At 33.4% G+C, this 22,311-nt stretch overlaps 1 protein-coding gene across 2 annotated transcripts in view; it reads right to left on the bottom strand.

Moving 5' to 3' along the window:
* Window positions 1–319: 319 nt before the first annotated feature.
* The window catches only part of LOC133176937 (fibropellin-1-like), a 50,528-nt gene continuing 28,536 nt past the window's right edge, over window positions 320–22,311 (bottom strand). The window contains exons 1-8 of one of the 2 annotated variants that reach the window (XM_061311999.1): window positions 22,095–22,163; window positions 21,669–21,787; window positions 19,260–19,386; window positions 18,954–19,117; window positions 10,572–10,690; window positions 6,489–8,957; window positions 660–807; window positions 320–496 (exon numbers count right to left, since the gene is read on the bottom strand). In XM_061311999.1, coding sequence (XP_061167983.1) covers window positions 358–496; window positions 660–807; window positions 6,489–8,957; window positions 10,572–10,690; window positions 18,954–19,117; window positions 19,260–19,386; window positions 21,669–21,787; window positions 22,095–22,148 — 3,339 coding nt within the window. In that variant the 5' untranslated portion in view covers window positions 22,149–22,163 and the 3' untranslated portion in view covers window positions 320–357. Of the gene's footprint in view, window positions 497–659; window positions 808–6,488; window positions 8,958–10,571; window positions 10,691–18,953; window positions 19,118–19,259; window positions 19,387–21,668; window positions 21,788–22,094; window positions 22,164–22,311 lie in introns of those variants that run through there. The other variant, XM_061312000.1, reaches the window with a different exon arrangement.

Raw genomic sequence — 22,311 nt, 5'->3', positions numbered from 1 at the left:
TGTAAAAGAAAAAAAATATTGCCTTGAACAAGTAAGATGTAATTAGGTTTCACTGAGGAATATTGTTGATGTGATAGTTTAACTTTTTCCCGTAGACAAGGCTTACGTTAATCTACCACAATATTAAGACACAACAGTTTCTGTGAACAATCAAAAACTCACTGAATTATGTTATTTTTCACTAGCTATGTCTGGAAACATATTCCCATTTCGAAATTGTATTCTCTTGAGAAATTTGAGAAAAAGAATCTAATGAAAGTTTATATATAATAGAATAACAAATCTTACTAAGAAAAATGATGAGAGAACAGTAGAGCTTTATTAAGTGGAAAGTTACAAGCGGAATAACTCTAGATCTTATAATGTTGAGAGAACCGAGTTCTTTATAACAGATCTGCATAGTTCGGAGTCGCAATAAGAGCTGATGTTGGATGCAACAAAGCTTTGGTATTTTCCTTTTGCACATTTGATGCTAAAGGTAAGCTTCTGAATCCCACTAAAATGGAAAAAAAAAAAAAAACAATTACACGAAAAATATAATATATAAAATATTACAGAATGGAAAAATACTTGTTGAAAAGGTTCTTTTACTTTTTAAAAGAAATATCTTAAAAATATCTTTTTTTCTGTAATTGTTTACACCGTTTAACGATTAATACCTATTGAACTCCATGGTGTATGGCACAAGAAGTCCTTTTTTGCTGTCAGCACAAGCTGCATTAGATATGCCATTTTCAAGAAATTGAAGAAAAATGGAAATTGGTATCATAGCATCTTTCATTTCCGTAATTAAAACGTGTTTGGTCCCTGAACACAAAGATTAAACATTATAATGAAAGGTACATTCACATTTTCTTCTTTTTTTATTGTACATTTCACTACAAAAGATTAAACCCTGCTTTCAAAAGTAATTTTAATTCACCACCCTGTAACTTTTGTGTTCAACAAGTCATTTAGCATTTGATACACATGTACAGTACCGACCAGACACAACCTAACAGAAAGCGAACCCAGAGCGCACCCCGGGTTTGCTCTCTGGGTTCGCTATAGCTGACCCCGAGCGAACCCGGAGCGCACCCCGAGCGAACCCGCAGCGGACCCAGAGCGAACGCCGAAAGCGAACCCCAAATTCAGTAGCGAACCCAGAGAGCGAACGTGCGTTCGGTGTTGCGTAACAGAGCTGTCAATCAGAATTAGCCATAAGAAACCAATCAGCGCGTCGACCAATCAGCGTGCCAGTTTGTTATTCGATGTAAATAAAAACATTGTACAAGCAAAGCGTGTTAGTGTAAAGTGTGAAACTATTATTAACATGATTAAAAAAATATCTATTTATATTTTAATTATCCAGGTAGCATGTTATTTTTACACATTTATTTTCTTTATTTTTTATTTTTAAAATGTTAATCCATTAACATTTCGTAAATTTACGAGACAAAAGGTACTTTCATGTATAAAAGAAAAAAAAAGAAAATAATGGTTATTATAATTGTTACTAAGAATGGAAAAAAAGAGAATGTTTTTGACAAATCATTGCATTTCATCATGTCAAGTTACTGTACAAGATTATGTACATGTACGTGCTTTCATTCAATTATTTTATTTTCATAATTCTAATTTACATTTCGTTTAAATCCAGCTCAACATTAAAATTATTGATCTTCTTCATTGAAAATGAAAAAAAAAAAAATAAATGTATGTATGTCCGATCGTAAACAACTATGGTATTATTTGATTTATCTTCTACAAGAAAAATAATGTAAAGCTTTAATTAGCTTGTTTGTTTCAAATTGTTTTTTATCTTAAATAAAAGGGGAAAAAGAATGAAGCGCGATTTACATAACTGAACGAACTAATTATCGGTAGTAAATAAACAATATAGTAAGTCGTACGGTATTGTATTCTCTTAAAATAGCGTAACTTTTTATGATAAAGCGTATTTAAGATATTTGACGATTTTTTCTCTGATGTTTATTATATTAACTGCTAATTATGGTCTTGATTGTTTTATATCAATACATCAAAAATGTACATTAAAAAAAAGTCCCAATACTTACATAAATATTTAGTCGGCAAATGTACACGACATGATTGTCGGGGTTACTTTTAGTCCCTGATGCTCATTATTATTTTTTTAAAATAATTTCGGCAAATGAATGAAAAAAAAAATTGCTGATTTTTGAAATTCATAAATGGAAAGATGTGTATAGTTTTAAATTATTTTTAGGCATTTTTTTAAAAATCTTATACTCCCTTACAGCATATAATAAAATCCAATCGAATCAAAACTCACGGCCCACCTATATCATGCGATAGAACGAGCAGCATTCAATCATAAATTACATTTTTAAGTATCAAAAAAAAAATAAATAAATAAAAAAAATAAAAATAAAAATTGAAAAAAAACAATTTTCCAAAGTCGGAGAATTACATAAATAATTATTTGTAATCTAAAATAACTACATGTATTAAGTCTTAGTTACATGTACATGTAGTTTCAAAAATATCCATTTCTAAATATTTGTTCAGTTTTCCAAAGTCGATGAATTTCACCAATAATTATTTTCAATCTAAAATATCTATTAATTAAGCCTTATTTCGTTTTAAAAATATCCACTTCTATATATTTTTTGCGTTAACAATCGTGAATGATAGTGTAACGTGAAGAATCGTGTACGTGAAGGATCGTTCGCGTAACAGGTTTAATCGTGCGGAATCGTTCGTGTATATCTTGTCAACAATAATGTTGAAGCCACTGTAGATGCTCATGTATCGATCGCCACCAAAACAATAATGATCGATTTTACATCTGTATTTGGGATATACAAGGGGCGGGGCTTACTCGCGGTAAGATTAAAGCGGGGTCCGCTTCACGCTTGAGTGCGTAAAGCGAACCCAGAAAGCGAACGCCGGGTTCGCTCTAGCGGACCCAGAGCTGACCCCGAGCGAACGCAGAGCGAACCCGAAGCGAACCAAGAGCGCACCAAAAAATTCTGAAAGCGGACCCGTAGCGGACCCCGAGCGAACCCAGAAAGCGAACCCGGGGTGCGCTTTGGGTTCGCTCTGGTGTTAGGTTGTGTCTGGTCGGTACTGTACCTTGTTTGCATCATTTATTGTCTACAGAAATACATAAAAGAGTACGGCATTTTACTCAATCAGTCCGGACTTTCGCCATCCATGAATTTCGAGATGCTAAAAAACTTATGTTACGTAGTGGTATTTTGTACTATCTTGAAATACGTCAAATATGACACCTGTACCATATATATAGTAGAAGACATTACACATAATAAACAACAAGCATTCTGAGAGTATTGCATTAGCAATACTAGTCCCCTACCGGCAAGGTGTAATCTGGTTCCGTTCCCGTTAAGAATTGAAAATGCCATAATTCCGTCAAAAATTAATGAAGCAGGACGAAATGCAAACTTGATCTATAACTAATCAAGGTAAAGCACATACCAAAAATCAGCTCAATATCTACAAGCGTTTAGAAGAAAATTGCGGAAAACCCCTAAAAATTGAAAAGGCCGTAATTCCATCAAAAATCAATGAAGCGGAACGAAATGCAAACTTGATCTGTAACTCATCAAGATACACTCACATACCAAAAATCAGCTCAATATCTGCGAGCGTTCAGGAAAAAAGTGCGGAAAACCAAGTGGGACAGACTGACAGACAGACAGAGGGACAGACAGACAGACGGACAGACAAACAGACAGACGGACGGACAGACTCAGAGGAAACCTATAGTCCCCTCCGGTTTCACCGGTAGGGGACTAAAAATCCTTTGGGATTATGATGATATTTATATATTATTCCACTTGGAATCACTTAACTCGGAGTCTGTCCGTCTGTCACACACTATATCTCGAGAAATGTAAGAGGTATGGATTTGAAATTTTGCACATATATTGCATGGCACGTGGCTTTTGTAAATTACCATGGTTACTGACCTCGTGATCCTTGACCTCGACATTTGACCTACTTTTCAAAATAGGTCATAGTGCCGATATACAGCACATTTTTTGGCATTTAAAAAGTACATGTAAGTCTATGCTATTTAGCATGTGCACTGTTTGTCATGAGAAATTATGAAAAATACCAGCATTACAATTCAATTGACCCTGAACTTTCAAAAAAATATCCCGGGCAGTTTAATTTAACGTATAACTTTTATATCTTGAGAGGCTAGAGTTTGATAATTAGCAGTTATATATGTTTATGAGCTCATGATACTGTACTTTGAAACTGCATGATATTCAGTTACCACACAAACTTATATTTAAATATTATGAAAATACATCGGGATTGGTATTCCACAATGGATCGTGTAGACTAACAATTGTAGTAAAGACAGATTGAAATATCATTGGGGGATTGTTGGAAACACGTTGAGCTCATGATACTGTACTTTGAAACTGTATGATATTCAGTTACCACACAAACTTATACCTAAATACTATGAAAATACATCGGGATTGGTATTCCACAATGGATCTTGTAGACTGACAATTGCAGTAAAGACGAACGAAAATCTCTTTTCGAGGATTGTTGGAAACACGTGTTAATAAAATGATAAATAGTTATTTCTAATAAGTAAATTTTTCATTTGAGGGTTTGGGAACCATATTTCATTTGATTGTCAGATTCTATCACAGTCTTATACTTTCCATGGATGCCATTTTCTCTTTGAAGACAAATGCATGAACTATCATGCTAACAGTAAATTAATAGCTGACCACTCTTAGATTTATTTACATCTATAATGAAGCAACAAAGCAGGCGACACATGCGTTCCTTAGAACACTCTAGTTACAGTGAAAATTTCTTGCAGAAATAAAACATGCATTTACATGTATGGAATACTCAGAGTCTCTAAGAAAATACATATTTAAATCCTTAATCAAATATATATGTACAAGATGCTATTATTTGACAATTTTCACTTTTAAATCAATACATCTTATTTTTGTGTCGCCTGCAGAGCTCGGCGACACTTAGGGATCTCTTTACGCGGCGTCTGTCTGTTTGTCTAGCTGTGTCCGTTTGTCTGTCACTCACTATATCTCGAGAACTGCAAGAGGTATGGATCTGAAATTTTGTACATAAAATTATATTGCTTGGCACAATAGCTTTTGTAAATTACCATGGTTATCGACCTCGTGACCCTTGTCCTTGACATACTTTTCAAAATAGCTCATAGTGCCGATAAACAGCATATTTTTGACAATTAAGAAGTAAGTCTATGCTATTTAGCATCTGCACTTCTTGTCATAAAAATTATGAAAAATACCAGCATTACAATCCACTTGACCTTTGACCTACTTTGCAAAATATATCCCAGACATACTAGTTTAATTCAACTTATGCATTTGAATTTTGAGATGCAGGGTTTTGATAATTAGCATTTATACATGTTTATGAGCTCATAATACTGTACTTTGAAAATGTATGATATTGAGTTACCACACAAGCTCTAAATACTATGAAAATGCATCGGGATCGGTATCCCACCATGAGTCGTGTAGACTGACAATTGCAGTAAAGAACGACGGAAATCTCTTTTCGAGGATTGTTGGAAACAAGTACATGTGTATGAAGAAAATGATAAATAATTTATTCTAATAATAATTTCAATTTAATTATAATTCATTTGAGAGATGGGGAACCATATTTTCTTTGATTGTCAGATTCTATCCTAGTCATATACTATTGGATGTTTGTTTTTTTTCTTTGCAGGCAAATGCATGAACAATCGTGCTAGTAGTAAATTAATAGCTGACCACTCTTGGAATTATTTACATCTTTAATGAAGGTACAAAGCAGGCGACACATGCGTTCATTGGAGGTCTCTAGTTATTTTCATGGGATAAAACATTTTATTCAGCATTAGATAAAAGACTTTTATTTCTAGAGGCATAAATAAATGGGATCTTTCCTCCCACTTTTTTCATATATCAGTTCACATATGAAAATAGAAATTCAATATAATGTGAGTAGATATTATATATTGGATTTTTACATAGCATTTTTTTTCTCTATAGGATTATGGTTGGATTTTAATAGGGATAAGAAATCCCACCAAAATCACGTTGTATTTTTGTTTTTCAGGTTTCATATCTTCTAAACTACACAAGGTACAGTTGTCACCCTTGGTAAAATTAATTAGAGTATAAAATCCAAACAAAGGGTCAAGTCAAAAGTTCGGACTAATGTCGTGTCCAGAGTTAAATTGTTGCACTGTTATGTTTGCTTTAAGAATAATATATGCATGATTACTTGGGTCTATTTATCTAGACATCAAATGACTCACATGGTACAATATACATGTTGTTTGCCTGACATGAATGAAAATGATATATTATGAAAATATCTTTCTCTTTTGCAATTGAGTTCCTTAATGTATGATGAATAAAAGCTCAAGAGAGAGAGAGATGCTATAAAGACATATAATGTGAGTTATTGCTGCAGCACTATTATCTTACCTTCGCGATGAGCTTCTCTGATTGACCTCCTAGTCCATCGACAGTCAAATCCACCATTATAATTGAAGCACGTGGACATTGGTGGACACATATTAAGCTTACATTCATCTAGGTCGAGATTACAGTCCTTACCCATGTACCCACTAGCACAACGACAGAAGTACCCGTAAGGGTTATTTGTACACGTGGCATTGTTTTGGCAGGGGGAGGACACACAATGGTCGATTGCCGATGCACAGGTTACTCCAGAAAAGCCTTCATGACAATGACATTCAAAGTTTCCAGGTCTGTTCTTACACGTTGCATGGTTTTTGCAAGGATTAGATGAACAGTAGTCATACTGTTCGCAATTTGCTTCGATCCAATTTTCAGTACAGTTGCACGTGAAATGTGTCGGTCCATTTGTACATATTCCGTCGTTTTGGCAGGGGCTTGTACTGCAATAATTGCGTTTTTCACATAAAGAGCCAGTCCATTCCGTTGAACAAAGACAGGTTGAAGTGTTTGTAAGTGATGTACAAGCGCCATTATGTGTGCATGGATTTGGGTAGCAATAGTTAACTTCCGTACAAGTGGTTCCTATCCACTCAGGAGTACAGCTGCACTTAAATCCATTCAGCCGATTTATGCAAGAGCCTCCATGTTGACAGGGATTCCTCGCACAATAGTTTACTTGATCACAGGCTTTCCCGGCCCAATGAATATCACATTTGCAGTTGAAGTCGTTGTGACCTTTGAAACAGCTCCCTCCGTTTTGACAAGGACTACTTTTACAGGGATTATAATGACAGGAATATCCGTCTTCTTTGTTTAAACATTCAGAGGACCGTCCGCATCGACTCGGACAACGTCCACTGTTTATCTCTATATCTGTGCATGTTTCGTGACAGAAGTCCTTTCTGTCACATTGCCTTCCGGTCCATCCTGAGGTCGAACAGTTGCAAACCGGACCATTCACAGTATCCATGCACTGTGAATCATGATAACACGTGTAAGTTGAACAGTCCAGGCATTCGTGAGACCCTCGAGTGTTTTCACACAGAGTATTCGATGGACAGGAATTCTGCACTTGACATTCATCAATATCGGTGTCACAATTCTTACCCGTCCATCCTTGCGAACAGCGACATGTATAATCACCCCTAGTATTTAAACATAGTCCACCGTTTTGGCATGGCGACGACACCGTACATTCATTCACATCAATTTCACAGTTCCGTCCAGTCCACTGAGCATTGCAAGTACAGAGATACGTATTGTCCAGATCTTGACAAGTACCATTATTTCTGCAAGGATTAAAAGCACACGATTTCATGTGCACATCGCAATTCTTCCCTGTCCAGTACGTGCTACAGGAGCACTTGTATCCGCCTACAATATCTACACACGTGCCGTACACGCCACATGGATTGTAGAGACATTCATTAACGTTTCTCTCACACTGAACACCTACCCAAGATTTTGAACAGTTACAAATGTTGGAGTTGACAATACAATTCCCTCCGTTAATGCACGGTTTACCATTCCAGTAGCACAAATCCCGATGCTCGCAATTGCGGCCCATGAAACCTTTTGCACAACTGCAAGTATAATCATTCAAATTGTTGAGGCATGATCCACCATTTTGACAGGGGTCGGAAACGCATGCGTCGTGTAGCTTACAGATACTTCCGTACCAAGACGAGTGACAAACACAGCGATATCCTGGCTTTGTTTGAATAGATAAACATTTTCCATGGTTTTGGCATGGAGAAGCATGTTGACAGTTATAGACTTCGCAGTTTCTTCCAGTCCAACTATGTGGACAGACGCACTGATATTGTCCTTTGAACAGCTTTTTACAGACACCGTTATTCTTACATGGCGAATCATAGCATTTATCGTAAAATTCACATTGGTCTCCGAATGAACCCTTGTCACATAAACAACTGACATTGGACCCTTTTTGCACACAGGCACCCATATTATGGCAGATGTGGGAGTAGCATAAATCTTGGATCTGACAGTTTGATCCAAGAAATCCGGGAGGACAAACACATTTTGGAGTGCCATGTGGAGGTCTTACACACCTTCCACCATTCAAACAGTCTAATCTGCATTCGATAGAACAATCAGGACCCACAAATCCAAAATAACAGGAACAATGTGCTTTTCCCTTCTCTACAGAACAAGCGCCATGTTGAGAACAAGTAGAAGAGGAACAAGACGTGGCAATTAAATCTTCACAATTTTCACCCGTAACATCCGAAGGACACGAGCAGTTATGGCGTCCAAGAGTGTTTATACATGTACCCGTATTGCATGGATGCTTTGCACATTCGTCATTGTCCATTATACACTGTTTTCCATAAGCGTATTCTGAACAATGGCACATGAAACCACCTAACGTGTCCTGACATTTTCCGTAAGTGTTGGCGCATGCGTGTGTGCACTCATTCACGTTATCTTCACAGTTTGGACCACTCCATCCTGAAAGATAAATTCTTTTGAAGGAAATCATATCAGATTAAAGAGACGTACATTTTCTCTGCCTACATGATTCATTTCTTTTTTAGCTTCTTGCAACGAAATTAGTGGGATTTATTTTGCTAAGAATCGTGCACTTCAAAAAGAAAATTACAAACAGTCCTTGGTCCTTCGTTACTTCGAATAGTGACATGCTCTAGTTTTCCCCTACTTCTTGATAGTAATCTGTCGATAACAATGCCTTCATGGACAATATGGATTCCATGCAGCAGAGATATGTTGCAAATTCAGGAAGGAACTATTATTGAAGTTATTTTTTGAAGATACATGTGATACAAAGTCAGATTTTTTTTCAAAAGGGCTTTCACAGATGAAAAAGAATTAGAGATTTTGAATATCAGATTTATATCTAAGTCTTATGAGTTTCAATTTTATATTTATTTAAAATAAGATGACCACAGTAAAGATTTATCTACATGAAATAAACAAAGAGAACACAAAAAAATATAGTAAGGTAATGTGTATCGAAGAAAATTCATCGGTCAAATTTTCCAATGATTGTTTTTGCAGTTGTTCTCAACATTAACAAGTTGTGATAGATGACGACACAGGTCATGTTTTATTTCATATATTAAATTCAATTCAAAAAGAATTTAACGAGGTTCGTTCCTGAGCTTTTGAGCAGATTTTTGTCTTGACCTCTATTTAAAAAAGATCTGCATTATGTTTTAGTTCTTACAATAAATTTGGACTCTACAATGCTAATTAAACTATATTCAATTTAAACCCCATGACTAAATTCCATACCAAAAACATTAAGTGTGGAACTATTTTTGTGGCGGAAGGTTTTTTTAAGAAGAAAATGACCAATTTTTCTCTTGCGAAATATTTACAGTATTGTTAAGCTTGGATTCCTATTTTTACATGCAGCCTGCACACAGAGTTCATTTTGTGCAGTGAAATGTTTTATGCTGGTCCTAAATAATATATTTAATTAATCTTCATGAATTCTATTATCATATTGGACAAATATAGCAAATATATTGTGAAAGTCCTTGGGGAAAATAGCCTACTTTAGGCTAATAATTAACATTATTTTAGTTATATCTAAAAATTAACATCACAGACCCCCACTTTTAATTCTATTTTCTGAATATATAAGATAATTTTAACCATTCTGCTTAAATTCAGAAAAATGTCATTACTTTCAAATGATTTTGTTGCTTGTTAAATTTTTTAAGCGAAGTAATTTGAAACTTTTTTATTGTCACAAATCTTAAAGACACTATTCAAGATGAAAAAGACAGTGTTTGTTCCCACAATTTATTTGCCAATGGATAAAAAAATATTAGAGGAAAAACTTTGAAAAACTGATTTATGTGTTAGACGTAATTACAGTGCAAAAAGGTCACATTAAATGCTTCGTTGCGCCAAAAGAAGCACATTGACCCCCCATTTTTGGTTTTGATTTTTAATTAAGCTATGTATATAGATTCCAAAAATATATTTGATAAAAAAATTCTCAATACTTTTGATTACAGGATCCAACCTCCTTAAGAAAGTATCATTTATGTACTTATGATTGTTGTCGGAAAATTATTTAAATTTGATCAGTACCGTTCTTGCAGTACTGCACTCCATCAACAACACACCTATGTGGATCACCAGGGCAGTACACTGTACACTTTGGTCCATGGTAGCCATCCGAGCAGAAGAACCAGGATGTAAGGGTTACACTGTAAGTATTCGACATAATTAAGATCAGATCACGTGACTTTTGCTTCATAACAATGATATAAGAGTTACACTGTAGGCTACAGGACAATTAGTACGCGTACTGAATAACGTGACTCGGCATAAGAAAATTCAAATTAATTGCGCAAGACGTCTGCTGAACATACGATAATAATGTAGCAACAATTAGCAATAAACATGCCATGCATTAAAAGAGTTTTGAATGGATTGCATGAAGGATAAGGATTAAAGAAACAAAAGACTATCATTAATGCATGTTCTTTAGTCTAGAGTTTACGGCACCGTTTTGCTACATGTAATTAAGGAGGTTCGATCCTGCGCTTTTGAGCAGATTTTGGTCTGGACCTTTATTTATAAAATTCTGCATCATTTTTAAGTTCAAACATAAAATCTGGATACTACAATGCAAATTAAACTATTTCCAAGGAAAAAAAAAACCATGATTAAATTCCAATCAAATAGGATTAAGTCAGGAACTATATTTTGTGGTGGAAAAATGATCAATTTTGTCCCTTTTGAAATATGTACAGTACTGTTAAGTTTAGATTCCTATTTTTCCATGCTGGTTGCACACAGAGCTGTTTTTTGCAGTGAAATGTTTTATGCTGGTTCTGAAATATCAGTTAAATTATTTCTTATGAATTCTTTCATTATATTTAGTGACAAATATAGTAAAAAATATTCTGAAAGTCAAGGACAAAATTTAGCCAATTTTAACATAAAATTAACACTTTTTTAGTAATATCAAAAAATTCACTTCATAGACCCCCACTTTTGTTTTTATTTTCTGAATATATAAGATAATTTTGATCAATCTGCCTAAATTCAGCAAAAGTTTAAGACTTTAAAATAATTTTCTTGCTCGTTAAATTTTTAATACCAGAAAAATCACATTTTTTGAGTGCAGAAAGGTCAAATAATTGATTATGCGAAGCAATTTGAAACTTTTTCTTAGTCACAATTTTAAAGTGTCTTTTTTTAAATAGACTAATAGTTTAATTTGTCCCATGATTTATTTGGATAAAAACATTGGAGGGAAAACGTCGAAGATGTGATTTTTGATTAAGACACAAATTTCAGTGCAAAAAGGTCATATTAAATGAACTGTAGCGCCAAAAGAAGGATATTGACCTCCATTTTTTGTTTTGATTTTTTAATTAAGTTATGTTTGTAGAAACTAAAAATATACTTGACAAAAAAAGTTTAAGACTTTAAATATCAGGATCCAACCTCGTTAACGAGGTTCGCTCCTGAGCTTTTGAGCAGATTCTTATCTTAACCTATATTTCAAAAATTCTGCATAATGTTTTAATACTTACAATATATTTGGATTCTACAATGCCAATTTAACTATATTCAGTTAAAACTCCATGATTAAATTCCATACCAAAAGCATTAAGTGAGGAACTATATTTTGTGGCGGAAGGTTTTTTGGAAGAAAATGATCATTTTTTCTCTTTCGAAGTATTTAAAGTATGTTAAGTTTGAATTCCTATTTTTACATGCAGTCTGCACATATAGTTATTTTGTGCAGTGGACTGTTTTATACTGCTCCTAAATTTTGTATTAAATAAACTGTCATGAATTCTATCATCATATTTGATAAATATAGCAAATATATTGTGGAAATGCAGAAAAAAATAGCCCTAATTTAAGGGTTTGGTTTTGTGTGCAGCCAAGTGAGACTCACTAAAAATAAAAACCTTAATATCTCAAAAATTAAGTCTTGCAAACACTTGAAAACTGGTCCATGTCATCTTCATAATGAAAACAATCTCTGGGTATATGCAGCTTAATTGACACTTGCAGCAGTTTGCAGCTATGAAGCGCACAATATACCTGCAGGACTGCGCAGCCACAGGTTTTAGTAGTGCACCAAAAAATCCAAAAAAATATGAAATAGTTAAACCAATTAAGTGGCTACAACTATTTGTGAAGAACCTTTGTTTTAAATGTAAACTCACAACAATAGGTACATTTCTTTAAATGCATACTTGTTAGTTAAACAAGAAAATGTTAGCCATGAAAGTAGTCCCAACCACATGGCAATGTGTTAAAAATAGAATTAAAGAGACTCACTGTTGATCTAAAAATAGCACTTTATATGAAAGCCCAGATGTATCTAAAGTATTACTCTATTATGTGTTCAAAACACAGTGAAATTAATGTTAGAAAAATAATTTTCTCCTCAAAAAATATGCCAAATAAGATGTTAAAAATCTGCAGGGATAATGAAAGTGTGCAATTTAAATAAGAAGCCGGGCCCACAACATTCACTTGAGTCACCTTGGTGATCTTCAGATTTCTAAGACATTCTTATCCCCCTTAATTCTCATAAAAACAAATTTGAGCTAATATTGTGGCCCCACCCTGGGGTCATAAGGCCATGTCTAATCCAAACTGATTCCACAACATGAGGATATTTCATTATCAATATGGCTAACATGACTTATATGTTTTCTAAAGTTTTTTTTTTTCACATGTATACATGCATTTACCAATTTATATATAAAATCAGATCTCAGATTTATTTGAAGAAAAAAAAATTGAAAAAAAATACAAGTTAATTTGCATTAGTTAACTTCGCATTAGTTCTCGTGTGAACGCAATCTAATTCGCATTACTTTAATTCACATTAGTTTACTTCGAATTAATTTACTGTGAATTAAACTCTCCATGTGAACAGGGCATTAATATTATTATAATATTAAGTCTGGTCCATGATTTTGACCAACTTGAATCTTCTCTACTTGAGGATACTTGCATACATTATGAGTAAATCATTACCTTGTTGTTCATTAAAGGAAATTTTTTTCCTATCTATTCCCATGTCAAACTTTGATACCCCTATTTTAGGGTTTAATTTTTATGGATGACAGATGGACAGACACCAGAGACTCTTTGATCAGAAAAGTTCAATAGAGCCTCTGCTCAGATGAGCTAAAATGTAAAATGTCTTTGATTATTGTAAAAAAGTCACCAAGAAGAACAAAAGAAAAGAATGATAAATGAACTTCTTTTTATTCTTAATCACTTCCAGGATATTATATTTCTTTTAACATGTTAACCAGTATATGCAAGTTTGACTATTTTTTGTGAAACTTTCTTTAAAGATGTAAGGTATAATTTTATAAATAAGCTTCAATTCTAACAATATAACTCTAATATAACTCTCTAAGATATTTGAGACCTGTTGTTCTTAGCATGGGTTTTACAAGAGTGACTTTAAAACATTTTTTGCATTTAATGCACTAAACAATAAATTAGATAAAACACTATTATAATATCCTGTATCAAGATCCCAAAATGTTCTTCATTGTAAACTCGTGGAAAGTTCAAATATCTATTTTTGTTTGGTCATCATATGTTCTTTTTCAATGATGTTTGGAAAGTTCAATGCATTTGTTCATACAACCATGAAATCAAAAATATTAACTTTCTGAAGTCATATCATATGAAACTAAATCACAGTCTTCACATGTTGCTGATATTTTCTCCAACACTGCTTTCCAAAAGATTAACTGTTGAGACAAACCAACATGGACCAAAACCACTATCATTTGAATGATCTCCTTAACTTTGAAATCTGTAAAATATTAAATATAAATAATTTATAACATACCACTAAAAAAACAATACTGTTGATCACTCTCAAAGAGGGAACTTGAATTGAAAGTTCAATCTTTACATCATGACTAAGTAAAAAGCATGCAAAGATAGACAAGTAAATTTCAGGGTCAAAGGCTACACATCCCTCAGCAATGATGGTCACATTGTAAATGTTGGTTAACACTGATTGTTGCATTGAATATATCTTATTTTAATTTACAATTAGTGTAGATCAGAGTGGTTTAATTCATATAGAGATAAATGAGTTTAATCTGTATACAAAGAGGTCAACCATAAATAAGATCAATTAAGGTAAGGCCAAACAAAAAAATATGTGTGGTTTCGGTTACACCTCCAAAAAAATTAGGGTAGGTAGGTAGGGTTTTTTTTTGTTTTTTTTTTTTTAACAAAATGATTTTCTTAATTTTTTTAAATAATACCTATTACTGCTTTGCAAATGACATTTAGATGTGGTGTGATAATATACACTGTACTAGTCAATATTGGTAGGGGACACGGTCACACCTACTTGCTAGCTTGCTTTGGATTTAACACTATTAAACACTTGCACTATGTTGTGCAAGGAGGCCATCATTGCTAAAACTTAAAACCAGAGCCATTGATGGAAATCCAGGAAAATTTACGGAAAAAATATGAAAATTGCCAAAAAAAAGTTTAGGGTCGGGGGTATAAAATAGGGATGGTCAGGTAACCGGAACCACACATATTTTTTTATTTGGCCTAAACCCAAGTGATGATCATGTCATCTTGCCTTGGGAAGTAGATGAGACAAGCATATAAGATCATAATTAAATAAAGCAAACAAGTATCAGTACAAAATCTGAAGGTTAAATGACAAGGTAAGGATTTGATGGCAGAATTTTAAAAACCTGATATAATATGACATGTGTGTTAGTAAGCTACAAGAAGATGATCAGAAACAGTTCCTTCCAAAAGAGATTGAAGTTTTCAATTATTTAAAAATAACCTCTGATGTGACTTCTTTTTTCAGTCACTGTTTACCTAACATTTATTTTTTTTATTGTTAAAGTCAACTGCAATATAAACAATTACTTTTATTGGTTTATAACGTGACATCACACATAAGGTTTGATTATTCATGATAACGATACTTTATTCGCTCAAGCAGCCTCGGGTAGGAGAGAGCTGTAGGCGGACTCCAACCATGGCTTGGGACAATGTGATGGACACATACACAACATTCACTTAAACAAGATCTTTCTTTTTATCCAACCGCATATACATTTCTCATCATAAAAATTGTACATTCTTTCATTCTGTACACATAGAATAACATCTGAATCCAATCATACAAAACGAAAATGATTCATTTTCATTGGGATATAAAACTTACCTTACAGGGGAGGTTTTTGGAAGGGCTCCAACACAGGTATCACATGAAATGCAGAAATTGGCAGTCCAGAGGAAATATCTGAACAGTGTTCTTTTTTGTGAAACAAGGCATTCTGTAAACATGGTAAACATAGTTATTATAAATTTTAGGAAAAAAGTTCAAAAAACAATTCTTTTAAATCTAGATATTAATATTAACCTTTGTTGAACATGTTGAAGGGTGTCAGTGTTTTAACTGAATGGTATTTATTTCCTGAAACTGTGTCCTATAAAACTTTTTTTCTATGAGACATTATAAGAATAGTTTTGCTTCAATCTCTCCAACATCAATAAAGGTGAATTTGAATTTGATTATTGTTTGTTATCTTCATATTTCATTGAAAGTCTCTTCCATTTTTTTCTTTAAGCATTTTAACCTCAATGTGTCAAACTATACCAGATATCTTGAATTTTTTTATTGGTCCCATCAATTAGAAATAACAAGGTTTGCCTGTTCCATTAAAATGCATGAGGTCCTCAAAAAAAAAAATAATAATAATAACCTTTGAGATAAAGTGGTGGCTACATGTACATTCATTTTGTTTTCAATTTTATAGAAAAATATTAGAGGTTTCTACAAGAATATTATGGTATTTATGGATCAATACCAAGATTTACCCCCCACCCCACCCACAGCACCTTATCTCTTCCTTACAAGTGCAACCAACATATGAAAAACTTTCATAAAATGAACATTCAATTAAAAATAAACATGCTTGGTAGCATTTGATTCAGCATGCTCAATGGTAACTTAAGATCAGGTAAGACCCCCTTATTATACTCCCTTTTGATGAAACCAATGCAGTTGCAGAAATTCAAGTTTTCAATCTTAACCATTTCAACTAAGGAATATTAATTATTAATACTTTATGCAATTTTCATCTTTAAAAATTAAGCTATTTTTCAATTTTGCTGCACTCTTCATTTGATGAACAATTTACATATCAAGCAATGAGCAAATTAAGTTGACATCCTTGAAAATTTTTATCGTTTAATTTACTTTTCCCCATGAGAACTACATATACTGCACTAATCTGCAAATTCGAAGGACCAAGTCCAAAATGATATGGTTTGTAAACATAGTACAAACTTAGGTGAATATTATTTATATAAATTAAAAATACTTGCATCTCTTTTACAAAAAGTAAACAAAAAAAGCAATAAAATTTGAAAAATTTTGATTTACAAATAACACATCTGATTTACCATATATATGTACTACGTAGAGCCACTTCACTTAGCCGTCATTGGACATTTAACTTGGTGTGTCTGAGGCTCAATGAAGGATCTTACACAAAAATCGCTCATTAATAAAAACAAAATTTAGTTCTTTACTCTACTCATAATATTTGAAACCCTGTTTTTGACTGAACTATATTTTGATACAATGACGAATACTTTAAGTATTTTGAAACATAGTAACATTTATTAGAGGAACCTTAAATATTGCCCGCTACCAAATTGTGGTCTGCAAGAAACACGTGGAAATTCTCAGATCCTTTGTATACGTTTTACCTTTTTAAAATTGATGTGCATCAGATCGCATGCGTTGTCATACTCAAAATGTATTACTGATACTAGGAGTTATATCGTATTTCTGAGATAAGGCTCATAAATCACAATAAACACAACAAATCGACTTACCAGCTCCTACTTTCACCTTAGCCGAATATCGCATGACAGACCTCAGAAATAAACTACGCTGGGTGATTATAGTTCTTAATTTTCGTGCAATATTTTTCAATATTATATGACATTGTCCTACATTTGTAGGATTGATATGCTTATTTGTTAAAAGGTAATTAATAGCCTTACCTGCAAAAGAAATAACAGACGTTAACTTCAGTCGGAACTGCTAAAACTGGGCGCGTATTAATTTATCTGTCCATTGTAAAATCAAAGACGGAGCATTCCCTGGTATGACGTAAACATCGATGTTACTTTTATAATAAACAATATTAAACATTTAGATCGAAACATTCTAATAGCTGGAGATGTTTTACGAGATATCTCTGTAATTGCTTTGTGTAATCGGGGTACTAGAGGCATCAGATTACAGAAATAGTCAGTTGGTTTCAATACCGGAATGGCAGCCCCCAGATTTCGCATGGCGGACATGCCTAGTTGATGAAAAACAGACAGTTATGGAAAAAGTACGCACAGTATTGCTAAGAACGAAACAAATAGTTGTACCCATGACGTTCAACTATCTGCACATATACAACAAATGTCATGTTATTGTTTTGTTAGACCTGTAGCTGTGCAGTCCTGCAAGTGTAATATGCACATTATTGCTGCATGACACTGCAAGTGACAACCAAACTGCATACATATCAAGACAGCTTTCCCATAGAAGGTGTCATAGGTCAGTTTTCAAGAGTAAGCAAGAAGTATTTATTAAGATATTGAGATTTTTATTTCGTACGAGTTTCACTTGGATGAACACAAAACCAAACCCTTAAGCTTAAAATTAACACTGTTTTAGTAATATCTAAAAATTAACATCACAGACCCCCACTTTTAATTCTCTTTTCTGAATATATACGATACTTTTAATCATTCTTCTTAAATTCTGTAAAATGTCATTACTTTCAAATGATTTTTCTGCTTGTTAAATTTTAATGCCAGAAAAATGAAAATGTTTGAGTGCAAAAAGGTCAAATAATTGAACATGCGGAGTAATTCGAAAATTTCTTCGTTGTTACAAATTTTAATGTGTCTATTTAAGATGAAATAAGACTGTGTTTGTTCACCATAATTTATTTGAACAAAAAATATTGAAGGAAAAACTTTCAAAATTGATTTCTGTGTAAGACGTATTTACAGTGCAAAAAGGTCAAACTAAATGCTCTGTAGCGCCAAAAGAAGCGCATTGACCCCCATTTTTTGTTTTGATTTTTAATAAAGCTATGTGTATAAATTCTAAAAATATACTTGATAAAAAATTCTCATTACTTTTGATGGCAGGATCCAACCTCCTTAAGTAAGATCTTTTGCGTCATATTTGTTATACTAGAATTCATTTTAGGAATAAATCACTCAGAGATACATGTAGAAGTATAATTAACATTCTTATTCAAACTAATGTATACTTAATATATTATTTCAGTGCATTAAAGAAAAGAGAGGTACAAATCCTTAATTTCAAATCTAATATGTTAAATCAACAGAAATATACACTTTTCAATTAAATTACTTGACCTTTACTAGGAAGTCACCTACCTTAAAATACTGTTGTGTAAGTCGAATGTCATGTACTGATCATAGGCCAGTATGTATTGACTTCCGTTCGTCCATTGGTCAGCCCCGTTCATGGACTGCTCCAGAAGGAGGGAAGAGGAATCGTTGTTATAAATAGACACTTTAAGAACAGAGGAGGGTCCCATCTAGGATAAAATAAATATACAGGAATTACTTAAAAAGATACATCTTGTACTCAGTAGCTTTTTAAATCACTAGACGAAGGCATGGGTACTGATGTTAAGAAAGTTTAATTATGGACCTTTTTGTCCTGAGAAAATATCGTACCGTATGGTTGGCATCCATTTGTAGGGGGTTCATTTTATCGCCGATATCCTCCCCAATGACTCTGGACTGAAGACCAGACATATTGATCCAAGCCCCTGCCGACTCGTCACAGTTGGGACTGCTACCCCTTTAAGAGAGAAAACTCGTAGCTTTGTGTTTTGTTTGTTTGCTTGATTTTTGTTTGAATGTGTTATTTTTGGTTTGTTTTTGATTTGATTAGCATTGTTCATCTCGACAAATAATTTTAAGCTTGATCCGCAGTTCCTGGCTGTCTATTTGTCTGACTAGGTATACTTTACAACAGGAATATCTTTTGCTTTATTTCATTTTCCAGTGCTAAATAAGCTAGTCTAGCATTAATTTATTTATTTCTCAAACATGCTATACGAGGGACTATCAGAAAATTCTGCAAGTAATGTTATTCCATAGGTTTCCTTTGTAGATGACCAATATCAATGTCACGCACGGGTTGATACATTCATTACCTGTATCTGTCTAAATTTCTCATCGTTTTATTAACTGTTTCAAAATATATATACAAAAGAATAAGGGGTAGTCGTACTTACTGACCATTTTCTCCCGTGAAATCTAAAGTGAAGGGTGAAATAAGGACCTATATAAAAGTGAGAGGCATTCTTGATATACCCGCAAAAGTTATTTTAAATGAAATTTGTCAGATTTATGGAGATTCTGCCGTTTCATTAAGCACAGTTTGTCACTGGTTGAAAAAGTTCAAGAATGGCGTAGAGGTCGTTAAAGATTCCTCAGGACCAGGGCGACCAAAGACAGCTGTTACTGATGGAAACGTGGCTGCAGTTAAGAAAATGGTTTAGAGCATGATGGCAGATATACTTTAAAATATATCGCTAGTGTTGTTGGGATCTCATCAGCAAAGGTACATGAAATTTTGACCAAGTATGTGCATGATGGATACCGCATCTCTTGACACCAGAACAAATTTAAAGTCAACGCGTTTAATATTTGCCAGAAAACTTTTAAAAATATATAAAAACTGTGACAGGAGAAAGTTTGCTGACCTGCTAATAGGTGATGAAACTTGGATATACCTTTTTGAACCGCAAAGAAAAATTAACAATATGATGTGGATTAAAAAGAAAAGTGAGCGTCCTCTCATTGCAAAAAGGAGTCAGGGTGCTACGAAAATTTTGCATTTTATTTTCTTTAATTCTAGTGGCCCAGTTGTGCCAATTTCAACTCCGCAAGGTGAGTCTGGCCGAGGTATCTCTTGACATTTTTACAAAAAAATAATGTACTGAAAAAAAATTTAAAAAGTGTATGAAAAGAAAAGACCAAAGTCAGGTTTGAAGAACATTAAGTTCATTAATGACAATGCTCAAGCTCATAAAGAGTAAAATATTTCAGGGTTTTTTGAAGGATTAAAAGGTTGTTCAGCTTCCCCATCCCCCATATTCTCCCGACCTTAGTCCCTGTGACTTTTTTTCTATTTCCTAGACTTAAAAAAATGTTATCTGGACGCCGCTATACTTCGCGCAGTACTAGTGCAGTTGGCAGTGCTGTTTGTCAATGCTTAGACAGTATTCCAAGGGAAGACTACCTAGGGGCTTTTAAAGCATGGGTATGCAGATTGCGAAAGTGTGTGACTTTAATAGATTACTTTGAAAGATTAAACTAGTTTACATTTGATACATATTGTTCTTTTTATTTTATTGATATATATATACTTGCAGAATTTTCTGATCGTCCCTCGTAATAAAGTACATTTAATTATATTATACTTCGTACATCGCATGAATATCCTTATTTTCTGTCGTGCGGAATTAAATATTCTTTTAATGAGAACGTTTACTGCAGTATTGTAATTAAACCTCTACAAGAAACCGAAACGCTTATTAGAGATATATGCACATATTATACATGGAGTGTAACTGCGTATATTTCAGCAACGAAAAATGTTTTGTACGTACACAGATATATTTTTCTTTTTGGCAAAATATTTTGGTGATTCTCAAAATTACAATCCTCAGATCTAGATCTCTTGGAGAAGAGGAAAATAAACTATATAAGTTGGCGACCCTTATATTTTTAACACTTAGCATATTAAAAGTAGAACATCATTTTCATAAAGAGATTTGAATATCAACAAAATTAAAAGTTACCTTACTACATGCAGTAAGGTATTTCGATTGGAAATGTTCACAAATATTTTGTGTCTTAATGATTTTAATTTATAAACACATATTTCCCATATATGTATCAAAGCTTCAATTTCTTGAAATAATCATTTTCCAGCATGGATGGTCAACCATAAATTCAATTAATATTATATCCTCAAAATTATTAAAAAAAAAAAAATTACAGATAAATCCATTATTGTGATTTATTATGAATGTTCCTTGTTGTCATATTTTGCCTTTTTACATACATTACCTTATACAGAGGTTGATATGAAACCCGCAGTTGTCACCTTTACACCCTCCTATAGCTGCTGTCATGTTGTGTATAACCACTTGATCAACATGAATAAAGACATTTACGTTGCATTTTATCTAAAAAAAAAAATAATAACGCTTAATAGAATGATACTAGTATTACCGAAAATAACACGATGGAGGACGGGTGGGGGTTGGGTGGGGTGCGGATAAATCTCCCGCACTTTTGGTAAATGCGGGTGAAGTACAAGTGCATGATTGTTTTACTAGTTTCTAATTTTCTAGAACCTGTACATATTGTCTCTGGGTTTGATTTTGTAATACATCGTCAAAAATGTATACATATTTTAACAGTTGTTACATTTTTCGTCCATAGACTATTAAAGAGGATAATGAAATGAGTTCTTAAATATCATTTTTTTACCTTTGAAATGAAGAAGAACAACAAAAGAGGAAGGCATAATCTCCACATAAACATGGCTTAAATTATCGAATGACTTGAAGAGATCTTAGCACTTTTCAGTCCTGCTGGGTGGCAACGCCGAAGCTTGAGATTTAACCATTTCCTTATCAGGTTATAAAAAATCCCCCGCACAATTTAGTATGTGTTAAGAAATGTTTACAAGTTCAACTTCAACTTC

This window comes from Saccostrea echinata, unplaced genomic scaffold (genome assembly GCF_033153115.1).
Source record: "Saccostrea echinata isolate AGI-Se365-2 ecotype Australia unplaced genomic scaffold, CSIRO_AGI_Sech_v1 ptg000084l, whole genome shotgun sequence".
In the NCBI taxonomy this organism is placed as follows: Eukaryota; Metazoa; Mollusca; class Bivalvia; order Ostreida; family Ostreidae; genus Saccostrea; species Saccostrea echinata.
The sequence above is the reverse complement of the archived record's forward strand: the minus strand, read 5'-3'. Positions and strand labels throughout refer to the sequence as shown.